Source organism: Carcharhinus amblyrhynchos, chromosome 14, assembly GCF_965287045.1.
Source record: "Carcharhinus amblyrhynchos chromosome 14, sCarAmb.v2.hapA, whole genome shotgun sequence".
Lineage (NCBI taxonomy): Eukaryota > Metazoa > Chordata > Chondrichthyes > Carcharhiniformes > Carcharhinidae > Carcharhinus > Carcharhinus amblyrhynchos.
In genome coordinates, this window is record NC_137337.1 from 64715312 (window position 1) to 64740756 (window position 25445).

The 25445-nt window shown below is 48.3% G+C and overlaps 1 protein-coding gene across 2 annotated transcripts in view; it reads right to left on the reverse strand.

The window, feature by feature from the left end:
- Positions 1-25445, reverse strand: part of mapkbp1 (mitogen-activated protein kinase binding protein 1) — a 191496-nt gene that overhangs the window by 56097 nt on the left and 109954 nt on the right. For both annotated transcript variants that reach the window (XM_080203018.1, XM_080203017.1), the window contains exons 5-10: positions 16001-16171; positions 14991-15128; positions 11553-11735; positions 6608-6768; positions 2832-3021; positions 88-234 (exon numbers count right to left, since the gene is read on the reverse strand). In XM_080203018.1, coding sequence (XP_080059144.1) covers positions 88-234; positions 2832-3021; positions 6608-6768; positions 11553-11735; positions 14991-15128; positions 16001-16171 — 990 coding nt within the window. The remainder of the gene's footprint in view (positions 1-87; positions 235-2831; positions 3022-6607; positions 6769-11552; positions 11736-14990; positions 15129-16000; positions 16172-25445) is intronic.

A 25445-nucleotide genomic window follows, 5' to 3' on the forward strand; every position in this document is an offset into this window, starting at 1 on the left:
TGGGCCAGCACTAGAGTCATGACCATGAGAGTTCTGGTCTCAGTGACTCGAGTCTGTGCAGTTGTCTGGGGTTGCAGGGGCACTTACGTTGCTGATCATGTTCCGATGCAGTGAGGTCCCATGGGTGCTGGAGCCCTCGGTGTTCCAGAGTCGGAGGGTGTTGTCCGATGAGCAGGTAATGAAGGAGCCTGGAGGCAGGCATGCCCGATTGCTATCCTCTACGTCCGGGTACACCTGTTAAACACAACAACACACACTCTGAATGTTTAGCAGCGATTGGGAGTCTGAGCATGATATTTGAAAACAGAAAGGCCAAATCCATACTCAAAGAGGCCTGGGACTTAACCAGGGGCTAAAATTCATGTAACCTCTGAACTGCTGGTTACACAACTTCGGTGATGTGAGTTTAAAGTTTATTTATCAGTGTTACAAGTTGGCTTACATTAACAAGCTCTACTGATAGGCTGTTAATGGCCTAATCCTTTTCATCCTTAACGCCTGAATGGACTTTCAATTCCCAATGTTTCTGGGCCTGCTTTTTCTACTGAGGAAGACTTATCACAGCTTCTTCTGAGGAAGCAATATTTCATACCCTAATGAGGAAGTGTAATCTACACAGTTACATCAGGTTGGAATTGGTGGAAAGGATTGTGGTTCTGATATCTCCCTTTGTTAGTTCTCCTGTTGTAGGGAAATGTTTTGATTCTGTTTATCGGCATTGCTGGAATTACTGGCTCGCTCTGTGAATCCAGGCTGTCTCTCTGATCCAGGCAAATAGGGGGCAATTCTCCCAGCCAGGAGAATCCAGCAGAGCCTGATCCACAGGATCCATGCTGGGCATCCTGCTCCGATAGTGTCTCCCAGTGCTGGATTTCCAGCGGCATCAACTCTGTGCTGGAAATAGGCCGGGAGGCACATAAATTATTAAAACGAGCTTCTCCGTATATCTTAAATGTGATTAGTAGGCCCAGGACTGAAATCTCCAGGCCCGCTAGCATCTCTCCCTGCCGGAGTGGTTCACTCTAGCCGGGATTACAATAGCTCCCCACTTTCAGGAAGCAAGCAGGCATGACTGGAGTGAAGGGGTTGCAATCAGGGCCCTCCAGAGGGTCAGCTGGTGAAGGTGTGCCCCCTGGGCATTGGCACCCTGGCAGTGCCAGCCTAGGCCCACTGGCACTGCCCCAGAGGCCAAGTGCCAATGTCCGGGGGCACCTTGGCACTGCCCATCAAACATCGGGCAATGCCAAGAGATGGGGTCTATTAGAGGCAGGGTCTGATGGAGGCAGGGCCTTATAGGGGACGATCAGTGGGGATGGGGGGAGTGGGGTTCTGTTGCCACTCTGCGCTTTGGTATCGAGCAGAGGGCGGGAGGCCAGCAGAGGGGGAACAGGCATTGGCGTGGGGGGAATGGAGGTTGGGAGGCAGCCTGCTTCGGGTGGGGGGGATTGTGTCTGCGGTGGGTCGGTATTGCAAGATGGATGAAGGGTTCAGGACCGCTGGGGGGGGGGTGGGTTATCGACCTGGGAGGTGGAGATCAGGACTGCGTGGTGGGGGAGGAGGGTCAAGGCTGGGCCTGGGCGTGCTTGGGGGTCCAGCGGTTGGGCCCTGCGGGGCTCAGAGAGGCAGCGATACGGGGGTCATGGGGCTGGCCAGCAATCAGGAGGTCGGCAGTGCGGGGCCACTGTGCATACACCGATCTCAGCACTGACCCATCACCGCATGCACAGTGGCCTGCTCAGCACAACGCTGAGGCCTCTCCAGTGGGAATAGGCCCCATCCATTGATTTTTCGAATGATTCACGCTAGCGCAATCTGCAGTGCAGAGTGTGGGAGGTTCATTTTTAAACTCCCACTGAAAAAAAACAGCATGATTTACTCCAGTTGTCACGCAAATTTGACACTTAGAATTTTTTCGGGAGAATACAGGCCAGTGTCCATCAAAACACACACACTGCGCTTATGGCTCCAGACAAAGTTTACAGGCAGAATTAACTGAGCAATAGCTTAAATCAGACAATATTGAATCAGCCTCTCATTGCACATCTCTCCCAATTACAGAATTACAGAAAGGAAAATTCAGGCATGACATCGAATCCCCACAGTGCAGAAGGAGGCCATTTGGTCCAACAAGTCTGCACTGACTCTCTGACAGAGTATTTTACCCAGGTCCTCTCCCCCGCCCTTTCCCTGTAAATCCACACACTTACCATGGCTAATCCCCCCAGCCTACACAGCTTGGGACACTAAGGGGCAATTAAACATGCTGATCCACCTAACCAGCACACGAGAGGAAACTGAGCACTCGGAGGAAACCCATGCAGGCACAGGGAGGGTGTGCAGATTCCGCACAGTCACCCAAGGCTGTAATTGAACTCAGGTCCCTGGAGCTGTGAGGCAGCGGTGTTAACCACTGTGCCATCATGCAGCTATTATCAATATTGCCCATTTTGCACCATCAACGTGACTTCATATTGTACAGTGACACTGACCAGAGCTTTCCATTTGGCAGACTACTTTAAGTGAGTGAGGCCGGATAATGTTCCTCTGTCAGAAAATATTGGACGAAAGGAAGGGAATTAGAGAGGGGAGGAGGAGTTGAAGGGAGAAAAGAGGGAGGAAATAAAAGGGGATTCTTTTGAGAGGAAGAGAAGGAGGATGAGCATTTATATCACACCCTATCCAGGATGTCCCAAAGCAACAGTCAACAAAGAACAGTTGAAGCGTAGACACTGTTGTAATATAGAAACTGAGACTTAGAGAATGTGTGTAAGGAACTCTGGAGGAAGCTGTCTCATTTAATTTCTTTTCTAAGTGTCTTTCCACGGCCTTACCTCGACACTCCAAACGCAAGATGCATGGTAGAGAGCAGAGTACACTTTCCCCACCTTCTTAAAGTCCCTCACATCCCACACGTACAGACTGTGGTCATTGTACACGCATGACAGCCAGCGGTTCGTGGGATCGTAGGTCAGTGCAATGGTGTCTGGGTACTTGGCATCTGTTCTGTTTGAGAATAGATGGCTGGAGAAGGAATAAAATGATGTTAGTAAACAATCATTGTAAAAGAGCAAGACACAGGACAGAGTAGTGGTGCTGAGTGATCTACAGCTTCTCTATTTGCACGTACCCTCATTTATACTTGCTTAAACACCTGAATTTGAGCTTTTGCTTCAACAAGATAGAATTCCAATGATTGAAAGTTAAACCTCGAGTGCCACCATTGCCTCCATCAAAACTACCATTTGACTCGGCAGGGACCATTGGGTTTTGGTCACACGGTTGAAAGATCCATCTGACTGCAGCATGTGTGGGCTCCGCTTAGCAATGTGATCACCTTGATTTACAGATGACGAGGAAATGCCCAGGCCAAACCCCCAGCCTGTGTTTAACTGACCTCAGCCAGGACCAGGACAAGTAGGGTGGCAGGGCCTATAGTTAGCATCTCCTGTGGGTTTCCAGATCCCAATGTCAGGGTACAACAGGGGTCAGAACCTTGCACTGTGTGAAAGGCAATGATTTACCCCCTTTTGGCCAATTAGAGGTCAGACTCGCAGAACTGGAGGGCCATCAGGAGGCCCTTCAGCCTCAAAGGGACAGCAGCCGGCTATTTCGGATAAGCAAGAAGGCGGCCATCTCAAGCTAGAGATAAATAAGGAAATAAAATGTTAAATAAAAGGAGTGATTCAGCAACAGGTCCCTCAGTCTGGGGGGGAAGCACCTCCACACAGTGGTGACCTCTGACCTTAGCTACAGGTGAGGGGGAGGGGGGGAAAGTGTCTCAAAGCCTAGCTGCTGAAGTGATCCTCCAGACTCTCATCGTGAGGCTGTTGCCTGGAGACCAGCCTAGTCCCCAGTGATTTACAGGGTGAAGTGGGGGGAGGGGCAGGCCCAATAGAAAATTCCAATTGGCTTTTGACAATAGGCTTTCAAATCAGGTTAAGCATCACTGCTGGTGGGCAGGTAGCCCTGCTGCCTCCTAGTGGACAGGTACCTGGTGGGCGGGTAGCCCTGCTGCCTCCTAGTGGGCAGGTACCTGGTGGGCAGGTAGTCTTGCTGCCTCCTAGTGGACAGGTACCTGGTGGGCAGGTAGTCTTGCTGCCTCCTAGTGGACAGGTACCTGGTGGGCAGGTAGTCTTGCTGCCCCTATTCCCAAATCTGGGACAACCAGCCCAGGGAAGGATGCAGCCAGTAAACTGGCCTTCTCCACCTGAACTGCAGCAGCTCAAGAAGGCAGCCCACCACCACTTTCTCATAGGCAACTGGGGAGAGGTGATAAATGGTGGCCTTGCCAGCAATGTTCATAAATAAAGAATAGATATTTTCTACAAACAGAACAGGCATGATCTGGCTCATGATCTCGTTTCAGTCAAAGATATGCAGATTAGGTGAAGTAGCCATGCTAAATTGCCCCTTAGTGCCAGGGGGATTAGCAGGGTAAATACGTGGGATTACGGGGAAAGGGGCTGGGTGGATTGTTGTCCGAGCAGGCTCGATGGGCCGAATGGTCTCCTTCTGCACTGTAGGGATTCTAGGATTCAACATGCACTTTTCTTGTCCCTAGCTTGAAGATCTTAGGAATGTAGGAAAAGGTCCATCACAATGTCTCCCACCATCTCAGTCACGGCACAGAGTGAGAGAGGAGTTACTGACTAATTACAACAATCAATCCCCGTCAATCAGTCTACATTCCAGAGGTGAGGGGTCAGTCATATGAGGAAGATTGAACAGCTTAGGGCCTATATTCTCTGGAATTTAGAAGAACGAGGGGAGATCAAATTGAGAGATATAAGATGGTAAAAGGTATGGATAAAGTAGATGTGGAGCGGATGCTTCCTCTTGTGGGGGATTTTAGGATGAGAGGTCATAGTCTTAGGATAAGGGGTAACAGAGTTGAGGAGAAACTATTTCTCCCAAAGGGTTGTGAATGTGTGGAATTCGCTACCTCAAAATGCGGTGGATGGTGGGACAGTGAATAAATGTAAGGAGGAGTTAGATAGATTTTTTTTATTGGTAATGGGTTGAAGGGTTATAGGGAACTGGCAGGAAAATGGGGATGGGGAGCATATCAGCCGTGGTCAAATGGCGGAGCAGACTCGATGGGCCGAATGGCCCAATTCTGCTCCTATATCTTATGAACTTCATGAACTTATGAGCGGGGCCAGACATAACACGAGGAAAATCCTCATTGGTGCAGAGGTTCAAGCAGCACAGGCCCAAAGAATGGGTCCTCAGGTGAGGGAGTGAAGACAGTTGGACCTCATTAATTCTACTGAAGATGAGACAAAAAGGAAATTGGTGGCAAAATAAATCTGCATTGCTCCTTTAATAAGAGTCATTCAGCATTTAATGGTACTAACTCTATAAGTTGGATGGTTTGTGCTGAAGGGCAAACCTCTCACACAACGGTAACATTTTTGTATGGAGCGCTAAACGCAGCCAAGTGCCATCAAACCCACTTTCACATCGTAGGCTGACAGCAGCCACCCGGGAACAAGCGAAGGATTCATGGCTCGATCTGTGTGTGTATTGTTCCATTCCCAGGTTCATTAACATAGCTTCTGGACAGGCAGAAGACCGCATTCCCTTGGACAACCACTCTACACCACAATGAATCATAGAATCTGTACAGAAGGAGGCCATTTGGCCCATCGAGCCTGCACCGACCACAATCCCACCCAGGCCCTATCCCCATAACCCCACATATTTACCCCCTCAATCCTCCTGACACTAAGGGGCAATTTATCACGGCCAGTCAACCTAACCTGCACATCTTTGGACTGTGGGAGGAAACTGGAGCACCCGGAGGAAACCCATACAGACATGGGGAGGATGTGCAAACTCCACACAAACAATGACCCGAGGCTGGAATTGAACCCAGGTCCCTCGTGCTGTGGGACAGCAGTGCTAACCATTGTGTCGCTGTCCTGCCCTTGAGTGTGGCACAGTAGTTAGCACTGGCATACTCAGCACCACTCCAGCCTCCACTTGAGGAAGTGTGAGCAACTTTCTCTAGTGCCTTTCATATCCAAAGTGTTTTATGAGGTGTAGTCACTACTGTCAGGTAGGGAATGTGCCCAGCAATATGTGTACAGCAAACTCCCACAAACAACTATTGTGATAGTGAGCCTCCAGTGACGGGAGTCTCGTTGGCCACTGGCAAATCATCTCCACCTTCTCCTGTGGGAAGGATGTCTTGGGAGACTGCTGATGTCAGCAGTGAGAGGCTGATATTTCGGAGGCAGTGGGGCTCACATCTGTCCAGAGGGCTGATCCTCTGTGTGTGAACTCTTTGTCAGTGGGGAGGGAGTCCCACTTCCATCCAGTTGGATCTCAGAGTCCATCCCTCTGCCCTGTGACGGGGTATAAGGAGAAGGCTGCTTGGTGTCGCTCCTTCTGGGGTGTGACCCCTCTCTCTTGATCGTCAGCTGAGGTGGCCGAGACAGACCCCATTCACACTCACCCACGCCCAGTGGACTTCACACTCTGCAAACTATTTCTCAACTCAGATCTCTGTGGTCAAACTAGACAGGAGATCTTTTCAGAATATTCCTGGGGTGGGCTAATATCTCTACACCTCCACACAGCACAAAGTCAGCCTGGGTCTCACCTTGGCTCTGTGGCAGCTGCGATGTCCATGCCCAGGTTGTGAGGTTTGGGCATTGTTGCAATGAAATGGAGGTTAGCAGGGTTAAAAAGCCGCACTGTCCCATCAGCACAGCCGCAGAAGATGAAATCCTCATTGAGTGACAGGCAGTTGGCCATTGTAGTCTGTCATGAGAGGAAACGCACAACATTATGTTCAGTACAGTTTCTCTTTAAAACTAATAAAAAGATCCTTATAGCTGTGGACTTTGCCCACAAATAAAATTCAAACAAAATGCCGCTGTATTGAAAAGAATCATTTATTACTGCCAAAGATTTCTATTCCAAGCAGCAACATAGCATGTCCGCACACATAACACACACACACAAACATACAAAACACACCCACACACACAAAAAACACACTAACACACTAACACACACACACACTAACACACACACACACTAACACACACACAAACACTCACACACTAACACACACACACACACTAACACACACATACATACACACAACATACAACACACACTAACACACACATTAACTCACACACGCTCATACACAGACACTCACACACACTAACTTACAAACACACACCACACACACACCCACACACTAACACACACCACACACAACACACACACAAACACTCACACACACTAACTTGCGCACACACACACACACAAAAAACACACGCACACACACTCACAACACACATACAAGACACTCTCAAAACACACATATACACTCATACAACACATCGCACACATGCACACACAATTAACTCTCACGCACACGCACACACACTTAACTCTCGCACACAACACACACATGCACACATACAAACTCACACTCACACAACACACACACTCTGACACAACACACACACACTCAAAACACACAAACACATTGCACACACTCAACTCACATACACACACACACATATTCACACGCACACAACACATGCACACACCGACACCCACGCACACACACTCAACTCACACACAACACAGATACACACAAACTCACAATCATACAACACACACACTCAACACACACAACTCAAACACACACTCACACAGCACTTGCACATTCAACAAACACACACCACATGTTCTCACATGCACATACATGTACAAACACAAACATGTGTGCACACACATACACACAAACACACAGGCGCACACACCGTCACAAGCACACATAAACACATAATCAAACACACACACAAACATAGAAGCACATGCACACACAAGCACATGCATGCACATACACACACATTCACGCATGCAAACACACACACACACACGCACACACACATGCACAGACAAACATTTGCAAACAAATGAAAACAAGTACACAGACATTGGGATCACTGTGTTAAAAATTTAAACATCATTTTGATTAGAATTATAAGAACTTCAAATATTTGTTTCATTGATTTGTTTTTATGGGGATGGGGTCAGTGAGAATCTGATGTTGCAAGGATATTACTGACCTTGAGGGGCTGCATAGAAGGTCAATGCAATTGTGGATATCAGGAATTTGGGATACTGAATAGACAAAGGGTTTGTTTTCTTGGGAAAAGGTGGCTGCAGTGATTTAAATTAATGGAATCACAATTAACCAGTGATTTGAGGAAAGAGTTTAGTTACAGAGGGGAGCAACACAAATAAAAATAAGGAAATTAGGAGGGGAGGAGAGGGATAGAATTAATAAATGAGTTACTAAATGATGGCTGCATCGATGGTTTAAGAAGAAAAGACCTTTGGCCAGTTAGAAAGAAGGGAGTGAAGCTTTGATCAGAACGCAGGTGTGTCACAAACTGAATGAGTATTTTGTTTGTCCAAATAAACCTCACTATTGTAACTCTGTCTGCCCCCTCCTGAGGTCAAATCTCCACTGACCATCCACGTGGAACTCAACCATGGGGTGCAGCCAGATGGGGAAGGGTGGCCATGGCAATGGAACCAGGCCCCTGTCTTATAGAATCCCTACACAGCAGAAGGAGGCCATTTGGCCCATCGGGTTTGCACTGACTCTGAAACAGAGCATTGTACCCAGGCTCTATCCCCAAACATTTGCCATGACCAATCCACCCAACCTACACATCTTGGGACGCTAAGTGACAATTTAGCATGACCAATCCACCTAACCTGCATATCTTTGGAGTGTGGGAGGAAACCGGAACACCCGGAGGAAACCCACGCAGACGTGGGGAGAATGTGCAAACTCCACAGAGTCAGTGATTCGAGACCAGGAATCAAACCTGGGTGTCTGTCTTGGTCAATGCCAAATAGGTGGAGGGTGAACACACTCGCACGATTGGCAACCACCACTGTGGAGAGGTTTTAGGAAGAGAATTCCAGAGCTTCCGGCGCAGGCAGCTGAACGGTGGAGTGATGGAAGAGGGGAGAGGTCAGGAGGTCAGAGTTGAAGAAATGCGACCACCTCGGAGGGTCGTAGATTGGGAGCAGATTACAGGGATTGGGGGCAGATTCCAGAGATCGGGGGCAGATTCCAGCGATCGGGGGCAGATTCCAGAGATCAGGAGCAGATTCCAGAGATCAGGAGCAGATTACAGAGATCGAGTGAAGGGAGGGGGGGCATGGGAGGCAAACAAAGATGAGGGTTTTTGAGGATTGACAAGCAACCAAATCAGGAGATAATGTAGATCAGCCAGTGGAAGGGTCAGGGGTCCATGGAGAAGGTGCGGGAAGATTCCTCACCCCCAGGGTAGCAACAGGCACACAAAACACCAAGAAAGCAAATTCAAAGAGCAAACAGGCTGTGGGACTCCTTGAATCCTCGTGCGTGTGAAACAAGCACGATGGTTAGTGACAGAGATGCAGGCGATGGAGGATGCCCAAGGTGAATGGGTTATGGAGGATGCGGGCACTGACGTGTACACTTACTGTCGTACTGTCTGAGTTCTTTTCAAAGTCAACAGGGGGAGAAGAGCAGCCAGGAGAGGAGAGGGAACCAAGTGTTAGAGATACAGTAAAAAGCAGCACATTGAGCGAGCAGAACACCTCACACACGGGCCACATCGCTATCCTGCCTGGCTATCCAGCGCAGATCAACAGGAGGGCAGACACTGGGTACGGGGGGGGGGGGGGTGCTACACATTGTCACACACACCTCTTGTAGGCAGAACCAGGGATGGTAACTTCACCGACGTAGCACTTGCCACTGTTAACTGCCAGCTCCTCTGTTTGTGCATGCCCAGTGAAGTACACACAGCATATAACCCACACACAAGCTGACAGGAACAAAGATCTAAATTAAAGCAAATTACTGCGGATGCTGGAATCTGAAACCAAATCTCAGCAGGTCAGGCAGAATCTGGAAGGATAGAAAAAAGCTGATGTTTCGAGTCCAGATGACCCTCTGTCAAAGCTCTTTTCTCTCCCTACAGATGCTGCCAGACCCGCTGAGATTTTCCAGCATTTTCTCTCTTTAGGAACAAAGACCTATCTTTGACCTATCCTCCTGCCCCGCTCAGTGGGTATCGCTGGCCTGGCATCGCTGAAGCAGCATCGCCTGGTCACTGCTGTTGGTGAGATCTTGCTGTGCATAAGTTGGCGTTTCTGACATTATACCAAGAGGTCAGTGCTGATAAAGGCCATTCAGCCTGCTCGCCTGTTAATCCGTCTGCAAGATCCTAAACATCGCTCGTCGGGAGAACCGCGTGCCAAAGGACACACTGGAAGGACTTAGGGAGCCTCCCTCAGTGGGGCTGCGGACGCCGCTCCCCCCCCAGCCCCCTCCCCACCAGAGTTGGGAGGAGAAATAACCCCCAGTCTGGATCCCTACCCTCTGATAAAGTGGAGATCAGGTGATGCCAAGGTGACAGAGCCTTACCCCGGGGCAGAATGTTATTCTCCCCCTGCCGGGGGGAGTGGGGACAGGTTAGAAGTTTGGTGGGGGGGGTGCGGGGTGCTAAGATTGGGCCTAATGCCATTCGTGCCATTTCTAGCACCAATACCCCCACCCTGCCCCCATCGTGGTGTTACCGGCAGAGATGGGGGCATTGGGTGACCAGCCCGGGGATTATTGGGAAATCTAGCAGCTTGGGCTGCCAGGTTAGTGCGAGAGGTACTTCCTTCGCCCCTGGGCTCATTTGGTAACAACCCCCCCAACTCCCCACCACCACCCCCTCAATTCCTGACAGCCTTTTCCCTTCACACTGAACTCTTTTGCACCCTCACAATTCCCTTCCCACCCTTCCTGTCCACTCCAGCACCCCACTGCGCAACCCCCTCACCAGGACCTGCAGGCCCGTCCCACTGAAAACCCTTCCTCCACTGACCATCCCGGTCAAGATCTCCATAAGGAACTGGCTGCAGTACCAGCAGAGACCACGGCTCCCAGTGGCGCTGCTGGGGCCCAGACAGCTGCCAGTCATTTTACTCCCAGAGGGGGGCAGAAGTCTCCTCCACCCATCTCCCTTCCTCCCCCAACACCGTGCTAATTAATACCCTGCCAAGCATGGAATGGTTGCTTGGCAACCACCTAGAGCAGGGGCAAAGAATTTACACAGAGTGGGGGGGGGAGCATGGGAACCCCAGCACAATGTAAAATTCTGCCCATAATGAAGAGAGGTCTATTGGGTGCGGAGGCTGAGAGGAGACCTGATAGAGGCCTACAAAATTATGAGAGGCACGGACAGGGTGGACAGGTCAAAGGCTTTGTCCCAGGGTGGAAGTGTCAATTACAACATATGCCAGTTTTGAGACTCTGGGGAATACCCAATCAGTCACAGTCGAAACTGAGAGTTTCTCGCTAAATAGGCAATCAGCAGATTAAGTGCTGAAGCAGCGGGAGAACAGCAGCTTAGTCAAGCGCGATGGAATCACAGTGCCAAAATTGGAGAGCGCTGGGAGCGGCGGACAGCACCCTCCAGGTGGGCCCTCGCTGCTGGGCCCTTCTCATTCCCACTGGCACTTACCCTCAACTCCACCCACTTATCCAGAAGCCTCTTCTCACTGAACTCGCACAGGAGGCCGGAGGTGGTGATGCAGAAGGTGCTGTCCGCCTTCTTGCTGCGCCCACACGCCACGTCGCTGAAGAAGTTGTTACGCAGCTCGCCCAGAAGTCCCGAGCGGCCCAGCAGAGGGACTGTGGCATTGATCTGAAAAGAAGGCAATGAGGAAGAGGGGTCAACGGGGAAGATCAGGCCACAGCGACAGGAACAGCTCGAGACAGGGAGGGACAGTGGGAGGTGAGGAGAAAATCTGGGGCCCGGTTTGAACACAATCAAAACCAATCCACTTGTTCACAGTGAAAAACAGCCCATGGAACGAGACAATAAACATGGAGCGAGAGAGAGATACACAACACCAGAGAAAAAAGAGAGAAGAATAATGTTGTCTATATGGACTGCCAGGAGGCACTGATAAAGTTCTACATGAGAAACTGTTAGCAACATAGAAAATAGACACAAGAGTAGACCATTTGGCCCTTCGAGCCTGGTCCACCATTCATTTTGATCACAGCTGATCATCAAATTCAATACCTTGCTCCCCCCTTCCCCCCATATCCCTTGATCCCTTTTTCTCTAAGAGATATATCTAATTTTTTCTTGCTATCACACAACGTTTTGGCCTCAGCTACTTCCTGTGATAGTGAATTCCACACATTCACGACTCTCTGGGTGAAGCAATTTCCCCCTCACCTCAGTCCTAAAAGGTTTACCCCTCATCTTCACACTCTGACCCTAATTCTGGACTCCCTCAGCATTGAGAACATTCTTTTCCAATCTATCTTGTCTAATCCTTTTGGAATTTTATAAGTTTCAATGAGATTCCCTCTCACTCTTCTAAACTACAATAAGACCATAAGATCATAAGATATCGGAACAGAATTAGACCATTCAGCCCATTGAGTCTGCTCCACCATTCAATCATGGATGGTATGATTCTCATTCCCATTCTCCTGCCTTCTCCCTGTAACCCTTGATCCCCTTATTAATCAAGAACCTATCTATCTCTGCCTTAAAGACATCAATGACCTGGCCTCCACAGCCCTCTGTGGCATTGAGTTCCACAGATTCACCGCCCGTTGGCTGAAGAAATTCCTCCTCATCTCAGTTTTAAAAGACCGTCCCTTCACTCTGAGGTTGTGCCCTCGAGTTCTAGTCTCTCCCACTAGTGGAAACATCCTCTCCAAGTCCACCCTATCCTGGTGTCTCAGTATTCTGTAAATTTCAATTAGATTCCCCCTCATCCTTCTAAACTCCATTGAGTACAGACCCAGACTCCTCAACCACTCTTTATATGACAAATCCTTCATTCCTGGGATCATTCTTGTGAACCTCGTCTGGACCCCCTCCAAGGCCGGCACATCCTTCCTTAGGTGTGGGGCCCAAAACTGCACACAATACTCCAAATGGGGTCTGAGCAGAGCTTTCTACAGCTTCAGCAATACATCCTTGCTCTTGTACTCTAGCCCTCTAGAAATGAATGCGAACATTGAATTTGCCTTCCTAACTGCCAACTGAACCTGCATATTAACCTTAAGGTGGTCCTGAACCAGGACTCCCAAGTCCCTTTGTGCTTCAGATTTCCGAAGTCTTTCCCCATTTAGAAAATACTTTATGCCTCTATTCTTCCTACTAAAGTGCATAACCTCTCACTTTCCCACATTGTATTCCATCTGCCACTTCTTTGCCCACTCTCCTAGTCTGTCCAAATCATTCTGCAGCTTCCCCACTTCCTCAACACTACCTGGCCCTCTACATATCTTTGTATCATCCACAAATTTAGCAACCATGCCCTCAGTTCCATCTTCCACTTCATTAATGTACATGCAGTGAAAAGTTGTGGTCCCAACACTGACCCCTGTGGAACATCATGAGTCACCGGTTGCCATCCTGAAAAGGATCCCCTTATCCCTATTCTCTGTCTTCTGTCTTGTCAGCCAATCTTCTATCCATGCCGGTATCTTGTCTCTAACACCACTGGCTCTTAGCTGATTTAGCAGCCTCCTGTAAGGTACCTTGTTAAAAGCTTTCTGGAAATCCAAATAAAGCACATCCACTGGCTCTCCTTTGTTTAACTTCTTCATTATCTCCTCAAAGAATTGTAACAGATTTGCTCAAATTCAAACTCATGGAATCAAAGGCAAAGGATTGACCTGGTTGAAGATTAGTTAGACAATGGAAAATGGGGACAGGATAATGGGTAAGTATTCACATTGGAAGGAAGTGACCATGTTGGCATTATTTAGTGGAGGTGATAGGGTGCTGTCCACTGGCTGCAGAAACAGCGAGAGCCCTACAGTACCCCTGTGAGGGCTGGTCTGCCAAATCCGGCGCCACACAAACACATAAGTGGACCAAGTTCCCTGGGGCAGAAGTCCCACCCACTGCCGGCCAATCACTCCACTGAGCAGCAGCGCCACTGGGAAGGCGGTGGTTGCTGTAGGTATGTCAGCCTCCCGAGGCCCAGGACTGTCACTGCCTCACAGGTCACAGTGATGGTGAGAGGATGGGGAATCGGCTGGGGGCAGTGGGTAGGGAATGTCAGGGTTGGTGGGTGAGGGGAATCAGGTGGGAGGGGTGGGGGAAGGATTGTGGGGGGGGCGACAAGGACAGAGGGCTGGCTCTCAATGGAAACCCCTTCTTAATATTGTCCCTTAGAGTCCTGAGATGTGTAGATTAGAGGGATTAGCAATTAAATATGTAGCGATACAGGGGTAGGGCCTGGGTGGGATTGCGGTCGGTGCAGACTGGATGGGCCAAATGGCCTCTTTCTGCGCTGTTGGGTTTCTATGATTTCAATGATATTGTGTGTCTTGACCAGGCACTGAGTGCCTTTAAAGGGTTTCCCCCGGCAACCAAGAAGCAAACCCACACAAGCTTCTTGTTATATTCCCCTGAATGTGAGCATGCCCATCCACTAATTGACCAATGCTAGCTTCGCAGGATGAGGCCCGTAAGTGGATATTAATTGGAGTGGAGGCAGGAAGGGTGAGGTCTCCACCCACCATCCTCCCACCTAACTAAATTACATGGTTCCCTAAAACCGCCACTCATGGTGTCCCACAAGGATCAGTGTTGGGGCCTCAATTGGCCACAAATAGGTTGGAGCTGGGTCTTGAGCCCACCTGGACCAGAGGTGCTGCCTCAAAAAGCTGCCTACCACTCAAATACTGGCTACTCTCCAGTCCCGGCCACACCACCCCACCAGTGGTGGTGGCACCTATAGGTGCTACAACTGGGGCAGGAGGCTGTGAGCTGCGTTGGATCCAGTCCATCAGGTGAGGCAGGAGTCTGCATTGGTGCCAAGTGAGGGGGTTTAAACGGCTATAGAGGGCAAGGGAACCTGGATGAGGTACCGTGTTGAGGAGGGGCCCAACAATGAACCCGGAGGTCAGACACACTCACCTTAGAGGCTTTTGACGCATCCAGATACCAGAACTTGACATGCCTGTTGCCGGCGGTGACAAAATAGCTGCTATCCTCCGAGAAGGACACGGCTGTCACCTTGCTGGACACCTTGTTGGCTGCCACCACAACATTTTTCTGTGGAAGGATGTAGAGACATGCAATTTAAATTTCCCCGAAAATAATCAACATCGACCATGAACATACTGATACCCGCAGTGATACACAGCAGCGATTCGCAATCTGTTTTTTGGTGAAGCTGTATATTTGAAATTCTGTGGAGCCCCAACTCAGTCCCACCTCATCCCAATATATCAGCTACAAAACAAATCTGAAAACAAAGTAAAATACTGCTGAATGAATGAATGATTGTCATTAAATGTAGAAACAATCATCCCCCCACATCCCTGTGGCCCAACAGCAATATTTCACTCCTTCTGTTCAATACACACAGTGCTCCCTGTCTAGCTGATTTTCAGTAGTGTGGAGTCAGCACATTCTCCTCGTGTCTACATGGGTTTCCTCCAGGTGCTCCGATTTCCTCCCACAGTCCAAAGATGTGTGGGTTAGGTGGATTGGCCATTCTAAATCGCCCCTTAGTGTCAGTGGGACTAGCTAGGGTAAATGCATGGGTTAATGGGGATAGGGCCTGGGTGGGATTGTGGCCAGTGCAGACTTGATGGGCCGAACGGTCCCCTTCTGCACTGTAGGGTTCTATGATAAAGGAAAGGATGGAACTCGATGGTGTTCCCCATTTCACCTACACTGCTGTGTTCCATGTGGAAATGCTGGCGTTGGACTGGGGTAAACACAGTAAGAGGTCTCACAACACCAGGTTAAAGTCCAACCGGTTTATTTGATGTTTATTTCAAATAAACTGGTTGGACTTTAACCTGGTGTTGTGAGACTTCTTACTGTGTTCGATTGAAACCAGTGTGTCCATGGGGCAATGTTCCAGGGACAGTAATGTGGGAAACAGTGCTCAGAGTGAACGTCAATGCCCCATGTACCTTCCACGCCCAGACATTGACGATCATATCGTGTTGGTATCCCACGGAGACGATGTACTTGGCGTTGGGCGCGAACGCCACGCAGGCCACTCCGTACTTGTGCTCCTGCAGCTCTGCCACCTGTGTCCTTTCATTGACATCCCAGATTCGAACGGCGGGCATGTGTCCACTCTGCAGCCGAGCACAGGGGAGACAAAATAAAACAGTTAGCGGCAACCAGGGAGCGCGGCCCAGTTAGAGGGTGGATTACAAAATGGCTGCCGGATCATGGTCAACAGTAAAATGGCAAATCCCTTTCAAATACTGATGCTGTACTTGTGTGAAACCTGCTGACCCACAACTTCTTTCCAATTTGAATGGAAGGCCGTTGAGCCGCAACTTTGGGTCAAATGTCTCTGACCCCGTGGAGGCAGCTTCAGGGAAAATGTGATCGATTGGCATCGGGGTGGTTCCACAACATTCCACCTCTCTGCGCTTTTCTGGGAGACAGAGACGGAAGCCAGCTGGCAACCAGGCTACCTGCAGTGGGCAGCCAATCAGGGCAATTAATGGGGCAATATTTGCAGAAATGGTGGGGAGCACACAACCTGGGTGCTTCATCTTCAAGTTAGAACTCTTCTGCTCAGGGTGATAGCAGGAAACATCTCTTCGCACAAAGAGGGAGGTAGAATCTGGGACTCTCTCTCTGAAAAGAGGCTACTGAGGCTATGGGGGGGAGGGGGAGGGGTCAATCGAAAATACCAAGGTGGAAACAGGTCGAATACTAAAGGTGACAGAATTACCGAGGGAGGAAAATGGAGTCAGGAAATGGATCAACCATGATCGAACTGAATATGAGAAAAGCCTTGAAGAGCTGGATGCTGTAGTTCTATCGTGCCAACACTATAGTTAAGAAAGCCTGACAACGCTTCCACTTTCTCAGAAGACTAAGAAAACTCGGTCCACTTTGACTCTCACCAAGGTTTATAAATGCACCGTGGAAAGCACTCTCTCTGGTTGTGTCACAGCTCGGTATGGCTCCTGCTCTGACCAAGGCCACAGGAAACTAGAAAGGGTTGTGAATGTAGCCCAGTCCATCACTTAAACCAGCTTCCCATCCATTGACTCTGTCTACACTTCCTGCTGCCTCGGAAAAGCAGCCAGCATAATTAGGGACCCCATGCACCCCGGACATTTTCTCCTTCACCTTATTCCATCAGGAAAAAGATACAAAAGTCCAAGGTCATGTACCAACTGACTCAAGAACAGCTCCTTTCCTGCTGGCATCAGACTTTTCAATGAACCAACCTCACATTAAGTTGATCTTTCTCTACACCCTAGCTATGACTGTACTTTCTGCACTCTCTCATTTCCTTCTCTATGAACGGTGTGCTTTGTCTGTATAGCGCGCAAAAAGCAATACTTTTCACCGTATACTAATACAAGTGACAATAATAAATCAAATCAAACTTGAGTTACTATGTTTGCTACTCTCAACTGGTTTGTTGTTAATTTGATTGACAGCCTGAGAGATAAGTTGTTATTTGGGCCAATCACCATTCTTTACTGTGGATGTAGATGGTCTCCTGGGTCTCAGTTGTGGACTCTCTGTAGGTTAGAATTGAGATGTTTTAATCCAGATAAATCATCTGATATAGATGTTGTTACAATAGCAGTTAGGACTGTGCAGTGAACTAAAACATTGTCTCTTAGTGTTTATTACAGTGAGGCGCTGGGACACTTTTCATTTCGTCAACCTCGTCTTCAGGTTCCTGAAGCAATCTGGAAAGCGTTAAAAGCACAACTTTACAAGGCGTAGCCATCGAGAGTGCAGTCCAATGTGTAGATCAGCAAAAACCAGCCAGGGCTGCAGCCTAAATCCTTCAGTGTTAGGCTTTGTACAGAAAGGCAGCATTCTAACCTCTCAGACAGTGCAAATATCAACAGGGAGAGATACACTGTCCACTCACTTGTTTCACATCATCACTCCAGGTCTACTCCTTTGGGTAATGTTGGTCGAAGGATGAATATTGGCCAGGACACCGGAAAGACATCCCATTCCTTTCTTCAAATCATTTCATGGAGTTAGTTACTTGGCTGGAATTTTCCATCCCACTGTGGGGGTAGGGGTGGAGGTGGGAACCCACTGTGGTGGACACAGTAAGCTATTCAAATGTCCATTGGTTTCAGCAGGACTGGAAGATCCTGTCGGTGGGAGGGGACAGAAAGTTCTGGCCTTGTTTTAATGTTTCATCCCAAAAGTGGTACGCCCAACAGTGCCGCACTCCCTTTGTCCTGGAGTGAAGCGTCAGCCTAGATCCTGTGCCCAAGTCTCTTGAATGGGACTTGAATCCATTGCCTGTTTTGACTCTGATGAGTGGGTGTCGTGACTGCACCACGGTTGTCACAGTGGCACAGTGGTTAGCACTGCTGCCTCACAGCGCCAGAGACCTGGGTTCGATTCCTAGCTTGGGTCACTGTCTGTGTGGAGTCTGCACATTCTCCCCGAATCTGTGTGGGTTTCCTCCGGGTGCTCCAGTTTCCTCCTACAGTCTGAAAGATGTGCTGGTTAGGTACAGTGGCCATGCTAAACGAACAGGCGCTGGAATGTAGCAACTAGGGGATTTTCACAGTAACTTCATTGCAGTGTTAATGTAAGCCTACTTGTGACACTAATAAATAAATCTGAACTTCAATATGGGACAAGTATCAACTCTGCAAAACCTGATACATTCCGTCTGATTGGACCTCAGGTAAGATTTGACAGGCAGGTGGGATGCTGGGCAGAGCTCACAAACTCTTCCTATTTGTCCATTCGTACTGTCAAACTGGCCCTGTCTTCCAAGATGCCAACAAAAAGCCCCGGCCTAACTGATTCCTTTTGGTGTTCAGGTGAAGTGAATAAGGTAGTTTGGCATGAGATCTGGTGAGTGGACCAGCCGGTTATAATCTTTTTCTTTTATTCAATTGTGGGACATGGGCATCACTCATTGGTCAGCAATATTACTTATCCCTAGTTACCCTTGGGAGTTGAGCGTTAACCACATTGCTGTGGCTCTGGAGTCACATGTAGGCCAAACCAGGTAGGACAGCAGATTTCCTAAAGGAGATCAGTGAACCAGATGGTTTTTTTTCCAACAATTGACAATGGTTTCATGATCATCAGTAGATTCTTAATTCCAGAATTTTTTTATTGAATTCAAATCCCACCATCTGCCGACACGGGATTTGAACCCGGGTCCCCAGAACATTAGCTGCGTTTCTGGGTCAATAGTATAGCGATGAAACCACTAAGGCCATCACCTAATACTGGTGGAAGCAGATATCATTGCCAGAGAGAATCGAACACCGTCATTATAGACTGCTTTCCAGCCAGTTATCGCAATGGCCACAGGGTTTGGAGATTGGCCCATCCAAAGTTCGAGATTGGTGATTTAACCAATAGGGGAAAATATCCTGAGGGTTCTGAAGATATTTGATTCTAGCTCTTGCAGAGGGACTTGTTAAACCTACATTATAAATGTGCATAAGGGCTTGACTAGTGTACAGGAAAATGAGGAAATGCCAGGTAGTCAGTGTGTGGATTGCTCTCTAAGAGAGGGTTCATAGAATCCATTGAGTTCATATATTGCAGAAGGAGGCCATTCAGCCCATTAAGTTTGCACCAACCACAATCTCACCCAGGCCTGATCTCCGTAACCCCACACTAATCCCCTGACACTAAGGGTCAATTTAGCATGGTCAACCCACCTAGCCCGCACATCTTTGGAGTAATGGAGGAAACGGAACACCCGGAGGAAACCCGTGCAGACACGGGGAGAACGTGCAAACTCCACACAGACAATGGCCCAAGATCGGATTTGAACCAGGTCCCTGGCGCAGTGAGGCAGCAGTGCTAACCACTGTGCCATCGTGCTGCGCCCATCACCCATCCATCAACAGATTCCTTCCTGAGCGAAGGACCCTCTGAAATTTCAGTCAAACAGGGAGGAAGGAAGGGAGGAAAAAGTGGAAGAACAAAATAAAGAATAAAAGAGAGAACGACTGAGAGAAAAGCTTGCATTTTAATATTCCTTTTCCAGTTTTAGGACGTCCTGGAGCATTTTACAGACAACAGGGTACTTGCAACATAGGAAACAGCCAACTTGCATATGACAGCAATGTGATAATGCCCAGATAGTCTGTATTAGTGACACTGGTGAAATATCGCCTGGAACTGTAGGAACAATTCAGTATCTTTTTCAAAATGTGCTCCAGCCATGGCGTGAGACTGGATAACTCTTTAACGCAGGAGAATGGAGAAACATCATTCAGTATACAGATACGTCCCCGCAGGAAGGCACTAGCGCTGACTGTCACAGCTGTGCCGGAAACTTCCAGAGGCTCCGACTCACCTGATCTGATCGCTTCCTTGAAAGGGCTTCTGCAAACTTCAAACGTAACCCAGCCACAGAAAGGCAAACCGACGGTGGAAATGAGGAAAACAGGAAGCCAGTGATTCAAAGCAAACCAGGACTTGAAAGAAAAGCCTAAAATCAAAAAGAAAGCAGGGCGGCAACCATCCTGGGATAGTTCCACTCTCCAGAACCTTCCACATGAAGCCAGGTGACAGCCGAGGGCAGCGAACCTAAATTAGAAATGAGCAAAGAACAGTAGAGCACAGGCCCTTCGGCCCACCAATCCTGCACCAATCATGTTGTCCTATCGCCTGTATCCCTCTATTCCCCACCTGTTGACGCGCCTATCCAGGTGAGTCTTAAATATCGCAAGCATGTCTGCCTCACTTGGCAGTGCATTCCAGACCCCCACCAGCCTCTGTGTAAAAAACTTCCCCTGCACATCTCTACTGAACCTTTCCCCCCTCACCTCGAACTTGTTTCCCCTTGTGATGGTCATTTCTGCCCCGGGAGAAATCTTCCAACTGTTCACCTTATCTAGCCCCTCATAATTATATAAATTTTTATCAGGGCACCCCTCAGCTTCCGTCTTTCCAGGGAGAACAATCCCAGTTTATTCAATCTCTCCTCACAGCTAATACCCTCCGTACCAGGCAGCATCCTGGTCAATCTTTCCCACATCTTATTGGTAGTGTGGCAACCAGAATTGGATTCCTAATGTGGCCTACCCAACGTTTTACGTAACTGTAACATAATTTGCCAACTTTTATACTCAATGCCCCAGCTGATGAAGACAAGCGTTGCCATATGCTTTCTTCACCACCTTTCCCACCTGTGCTGCCACTTTTAAGGATCTGTGGGCCTGTACTCCCAGATCTCTCTGTGTGTCTATGTTCCTGATGGTTCTGCCGTTTATTTTATAGCTCCCATCTAAATTGGGTCAGCCAAAAGGCATCGCCTCGCATTTGTCCGGATTAAGGGCTTCTGCAAACTTCAAACGTAGCCCAGCCGCAGAAAGGCAAACAGACGGTGGAAATGAGGAAAACAGGAAGCCAGTGATTCAAAGCAAACCAGGACTTGAAAGAAAAGCTTAAAATCAAAAAGAAAGCAGGGCAGCAACCATCCTGGGATAGTTCCACTCTCCAGAACCTTCCACATGAAGCCGAAGGCAGTGAACCTAAAATAGAAATGAGCGAAGAACAGTACAGCACAGGCCCTTCGGCCCTCCAAGCTTGCACCAATCACATTGTCCTATCTAGTCCAATCGCCTGTATCCCTCTATTCCCCGCCTTCCATCTGCCATTTCTTCACCCTATTTTCTATATCCTGATGTATTCTCTGACAATCTTCCTCTCAATCTTAGTATTTGCTCAAACTTGCTAATCAGACCAGCTACATTTTCTTCCAAGTCATTTATATAGATTACAAATAACAGAGGTCCAGCACTGATCCCTGCGGAACACCACTACAGACCTCCATGCGGAAAGACACCCTTCCACTGCTACCCTTTGTCTTCTGTGGCCAAGCCAGTTCTGAATCCATCTAGCTAGTTCACCCTTCATTGCATGTGATTTAACTTTATCACCAGCCTGCCATGAGGGACCTTGTCAAATCCCTCACAAACGTCCGTGTAGACGACATCCACGGCCCTTCCCTCATCACCTTATCAAAAAACTCAATCAAATTAGTGAAACATGACATCCCTCGTACAAAATCGTGCTGTCTGTCGCTAATAAGACCATCCAGTTCCAAATGTATATAGATCCTATTCCTAAGCATCTTCCCCAACAATTTCACTATCACTGATGTCAAGCTCACTGGCCTATAATTACCCGGGGTATCCTTGCCACCCTTCTTAAATAACAGGACAACATTGGCTATCCTCCTGTGGCCAACAAGGAAACAAATATTTCTGTTAGAGGCCCAGCAATTTCCTCTCTTGTCTCCCTCAGTAATCTGGAATTGATGCCATCTGGCCATGGGGGTTTGTCCACCTTAATGTTTTTTCATACACTTAACACTTCCTCCTTCGTAATGATGACTTGCTCTCAAGGGTTTACATATCCCTCCGAGACACTATCAATCAACGTGTCCCTCTCCTTTGTGAATATCGATGCAAAATACTCGTGATCTCATCCACTTCCTTTGGTTCTGTGCATCATTCCCTTCCTTTGTCCTTGTTCTCTCGCTACCCTCTTGTTCCTAATATATGTATAAAAAGCTTGAGATTCTCCTTAATCCTGATTGTCAACGACATTTCATGACCCCTTTTTGCCCTCCTATCTCCCTGTTTGAGTCCTTTTCTACTTTCCCTCTTTTCTTCAAGTGCTTCATCTGTTTTTAGTTGCCTTGACCTTACGTACGCATCCTCTTGCTTTTTGACTATATTCGCAATTTCCCAGGTCATCCACAGTTCCTGAATCCTGCCTTTCCTATCCATCCTTTCCAACAGGCACATGCCTGTCCTGCACCCCAATCAACTGCTCCTTAAAAGACTCCCACATGCCAGATGTGGACTTACCCTCAAACAGCCTTTCCCAAACAACAGCCTCCAAATCCTGCCTAATCCGGATGTAGTTAGCCTTTCCCCAATTTAGCACTTTAACCTTACGACAACACTTGTCCTTTTCCATGAGTACCCAAAAATTTACTGAATTGTGGTCACTGTTCTCCACATGCTCCCCACTTTGATGACCTGGCTAGGCTCATCCCCTAGTACCAGGTCCATTATAGCCCTCTCTCTAGTCGGACTATCTACATATTGTTCCAAAATAATCTTCCTGGATACATTTAATAAATTCGTCACCATTCCGACCCCCAGCTCTAAGGGATTTCCAGTTAATAAGATGAAAATTAAAGTCTCCCACTACAAAAAACCTCTTATTTCTACATCTATCTAGAATCTGCTAACATATCTGTTCTTCAGCTTCCCGTGGTCTGTTGGGAGGCCTGTAGTACAGCCCCATCATAGTAACTGCCCCCTTCCTGTTACTGAGCTCTACCCACAGTGTCTGGTTACATGTTCCTTCCAAGGTGTCTTCCCTCTGTACAGTTGCAACATGTTCCCTAACCAGTATTGCAACTCCTCAATGGAGTAACAAATAAAGGGGCACAGTAAGACATCAACTGTAAAAAGCAACCGACTGACTAAATATTATTAGAATGAAGATTAAGAAGTTCCTTTTGCAAGGTTTCTGTCACAGAGCACTTTCAGTGTTAAATGCGGAAAAGAGATATTATAGGTTTCCTCCGGGTGCTCCGGTTTCCTTCCACAGTCCAAAGATGTGGGGGTTAGGTGGGATTGGCCATGCTAAATTGCTTCTTAGTGTCCCAAAATGTCTAGGTTAGGGGGATTAGCAGGTTAAAGACGTGATGTAATAGGCAGGGGAAGTAAGATGCTCTGTTAGAGGGTCAGTGCAGACTCGATAGGCCGAATGGCCTCCTTCTGCACTTTATGGATTCCATGTCTCCGTGACTTCTCTCTGATTCCCAGCAATCCTGTCCCTGGCTATGCCAGTCTCCACCTCATAATCCCAGTGACTAGTTTCTGATAATTGGTGTCAGACCAGCCATTTCGCAGATTGGTAGTCACATATTTACCGAGTCTCATACTAGCCACTCGCCTTTGACAATTCCCACGCTTTCGAGAGTGCCTCTGCGTTACTCCTTTCTAAAGCTGTAACCTTGTCCTAATTCTCTCCGGTCAACAATTAACATTAACATCCGTGATCTGGAGTAGCTGGGGGAATGTGGGATTTGAAACACTAACAGATCAGCCATGATCTTATTGAATGGCAGGCGAGGATTGAGGGGCCAACTGGCCTACTTCTGCTCTTAATTTGTATGTTTGGATTCCTCGAATCCCTACATTCCGATGGAGGCCATTCAGCCCTTCGAGCCTGCACTGACAACAATTCCACCCAGCCCCTATCCCCGTAACCCTGTGTTTGTACCCTGCTATCCCCCACATGCAGACTCCGCACAGACAATCACCCTGGGCTGGAACTGAACCCGGGACCCTGCTGCTAACCAGTGTGTCACCGTGCCAACTCAGTTTGGTAATGGAGGGAAATTTTATTTGAATCTGTTTTTGGGATTTGAGCACCGCTGATCAGACCGGATTTATTGCTTATCCTGAATCGGTGAGCCACTTCCTTGACCCGCTGCAGTCCACGTAGCGTAGGCGCATCCACAGTGCTGTTAGGGAGGGAGTTCCACGATTTTGACCCAATGACAGTGAAGGAATGGCGATGTATTTCCAAGTTAGGATAGTGAATGACTTGAAGGGATTTGCATGCGCTGACGTTCCCATGTATCTATTGCCCTTGTCTTTCTTGGTGGTCACGGTCATGGGTTTGGAAGGTGCTGTCAAAGGAGCTTTGGTGAGTTGCTGCAGTGCATCTTGTAGAGGGTACACACTGCTGCCACTGCGGGGGATGTTCAAGGCAGTGGATGAGCTGGTCCTGGTCCTGGCTGGTGTCATGCTTCACAAGTACTGTTGGAGCTGCACTCATCCAGGCGAGTGGAGACTACTCCCTCATACTTTTGACTCCTTGTAGATATAACAAGCACTAATCTACAGAGCATGTGCAGTCACATGAGTATACTTGGCCAATTCCATCATCTCAGCCAGTGCTGCCATGGCAACCCCACCTTCCCACTCCTCCCATGCCGTCATTCCATTAGAAAGATCAGGCCAATCCTGGCCAACCCTAACGTACTGGTGTCCATGTGTAAGGACTGAGGCTTTGCGTGAGTGATGGAATGGTACACACACATATACATACTTAAAAATACACACAGACACGCACACACATGCACACAAAAATACACACGCACATAAAAATACACACAAAATACACACACGCACACAAAAATACACACATGCACATGAAAATGCACACAAACACGCACACATGCAAAGACATGTGCACATATGCACAAACACACACACACACACACACACACACACACACACACTCGATGGCAAAAAGCAAACAGCAAAGATAGAGAAAGAAATACAAACTGCGAGTGAAAAAGGTGACAGGAGGGACAGATGCTCACAGATG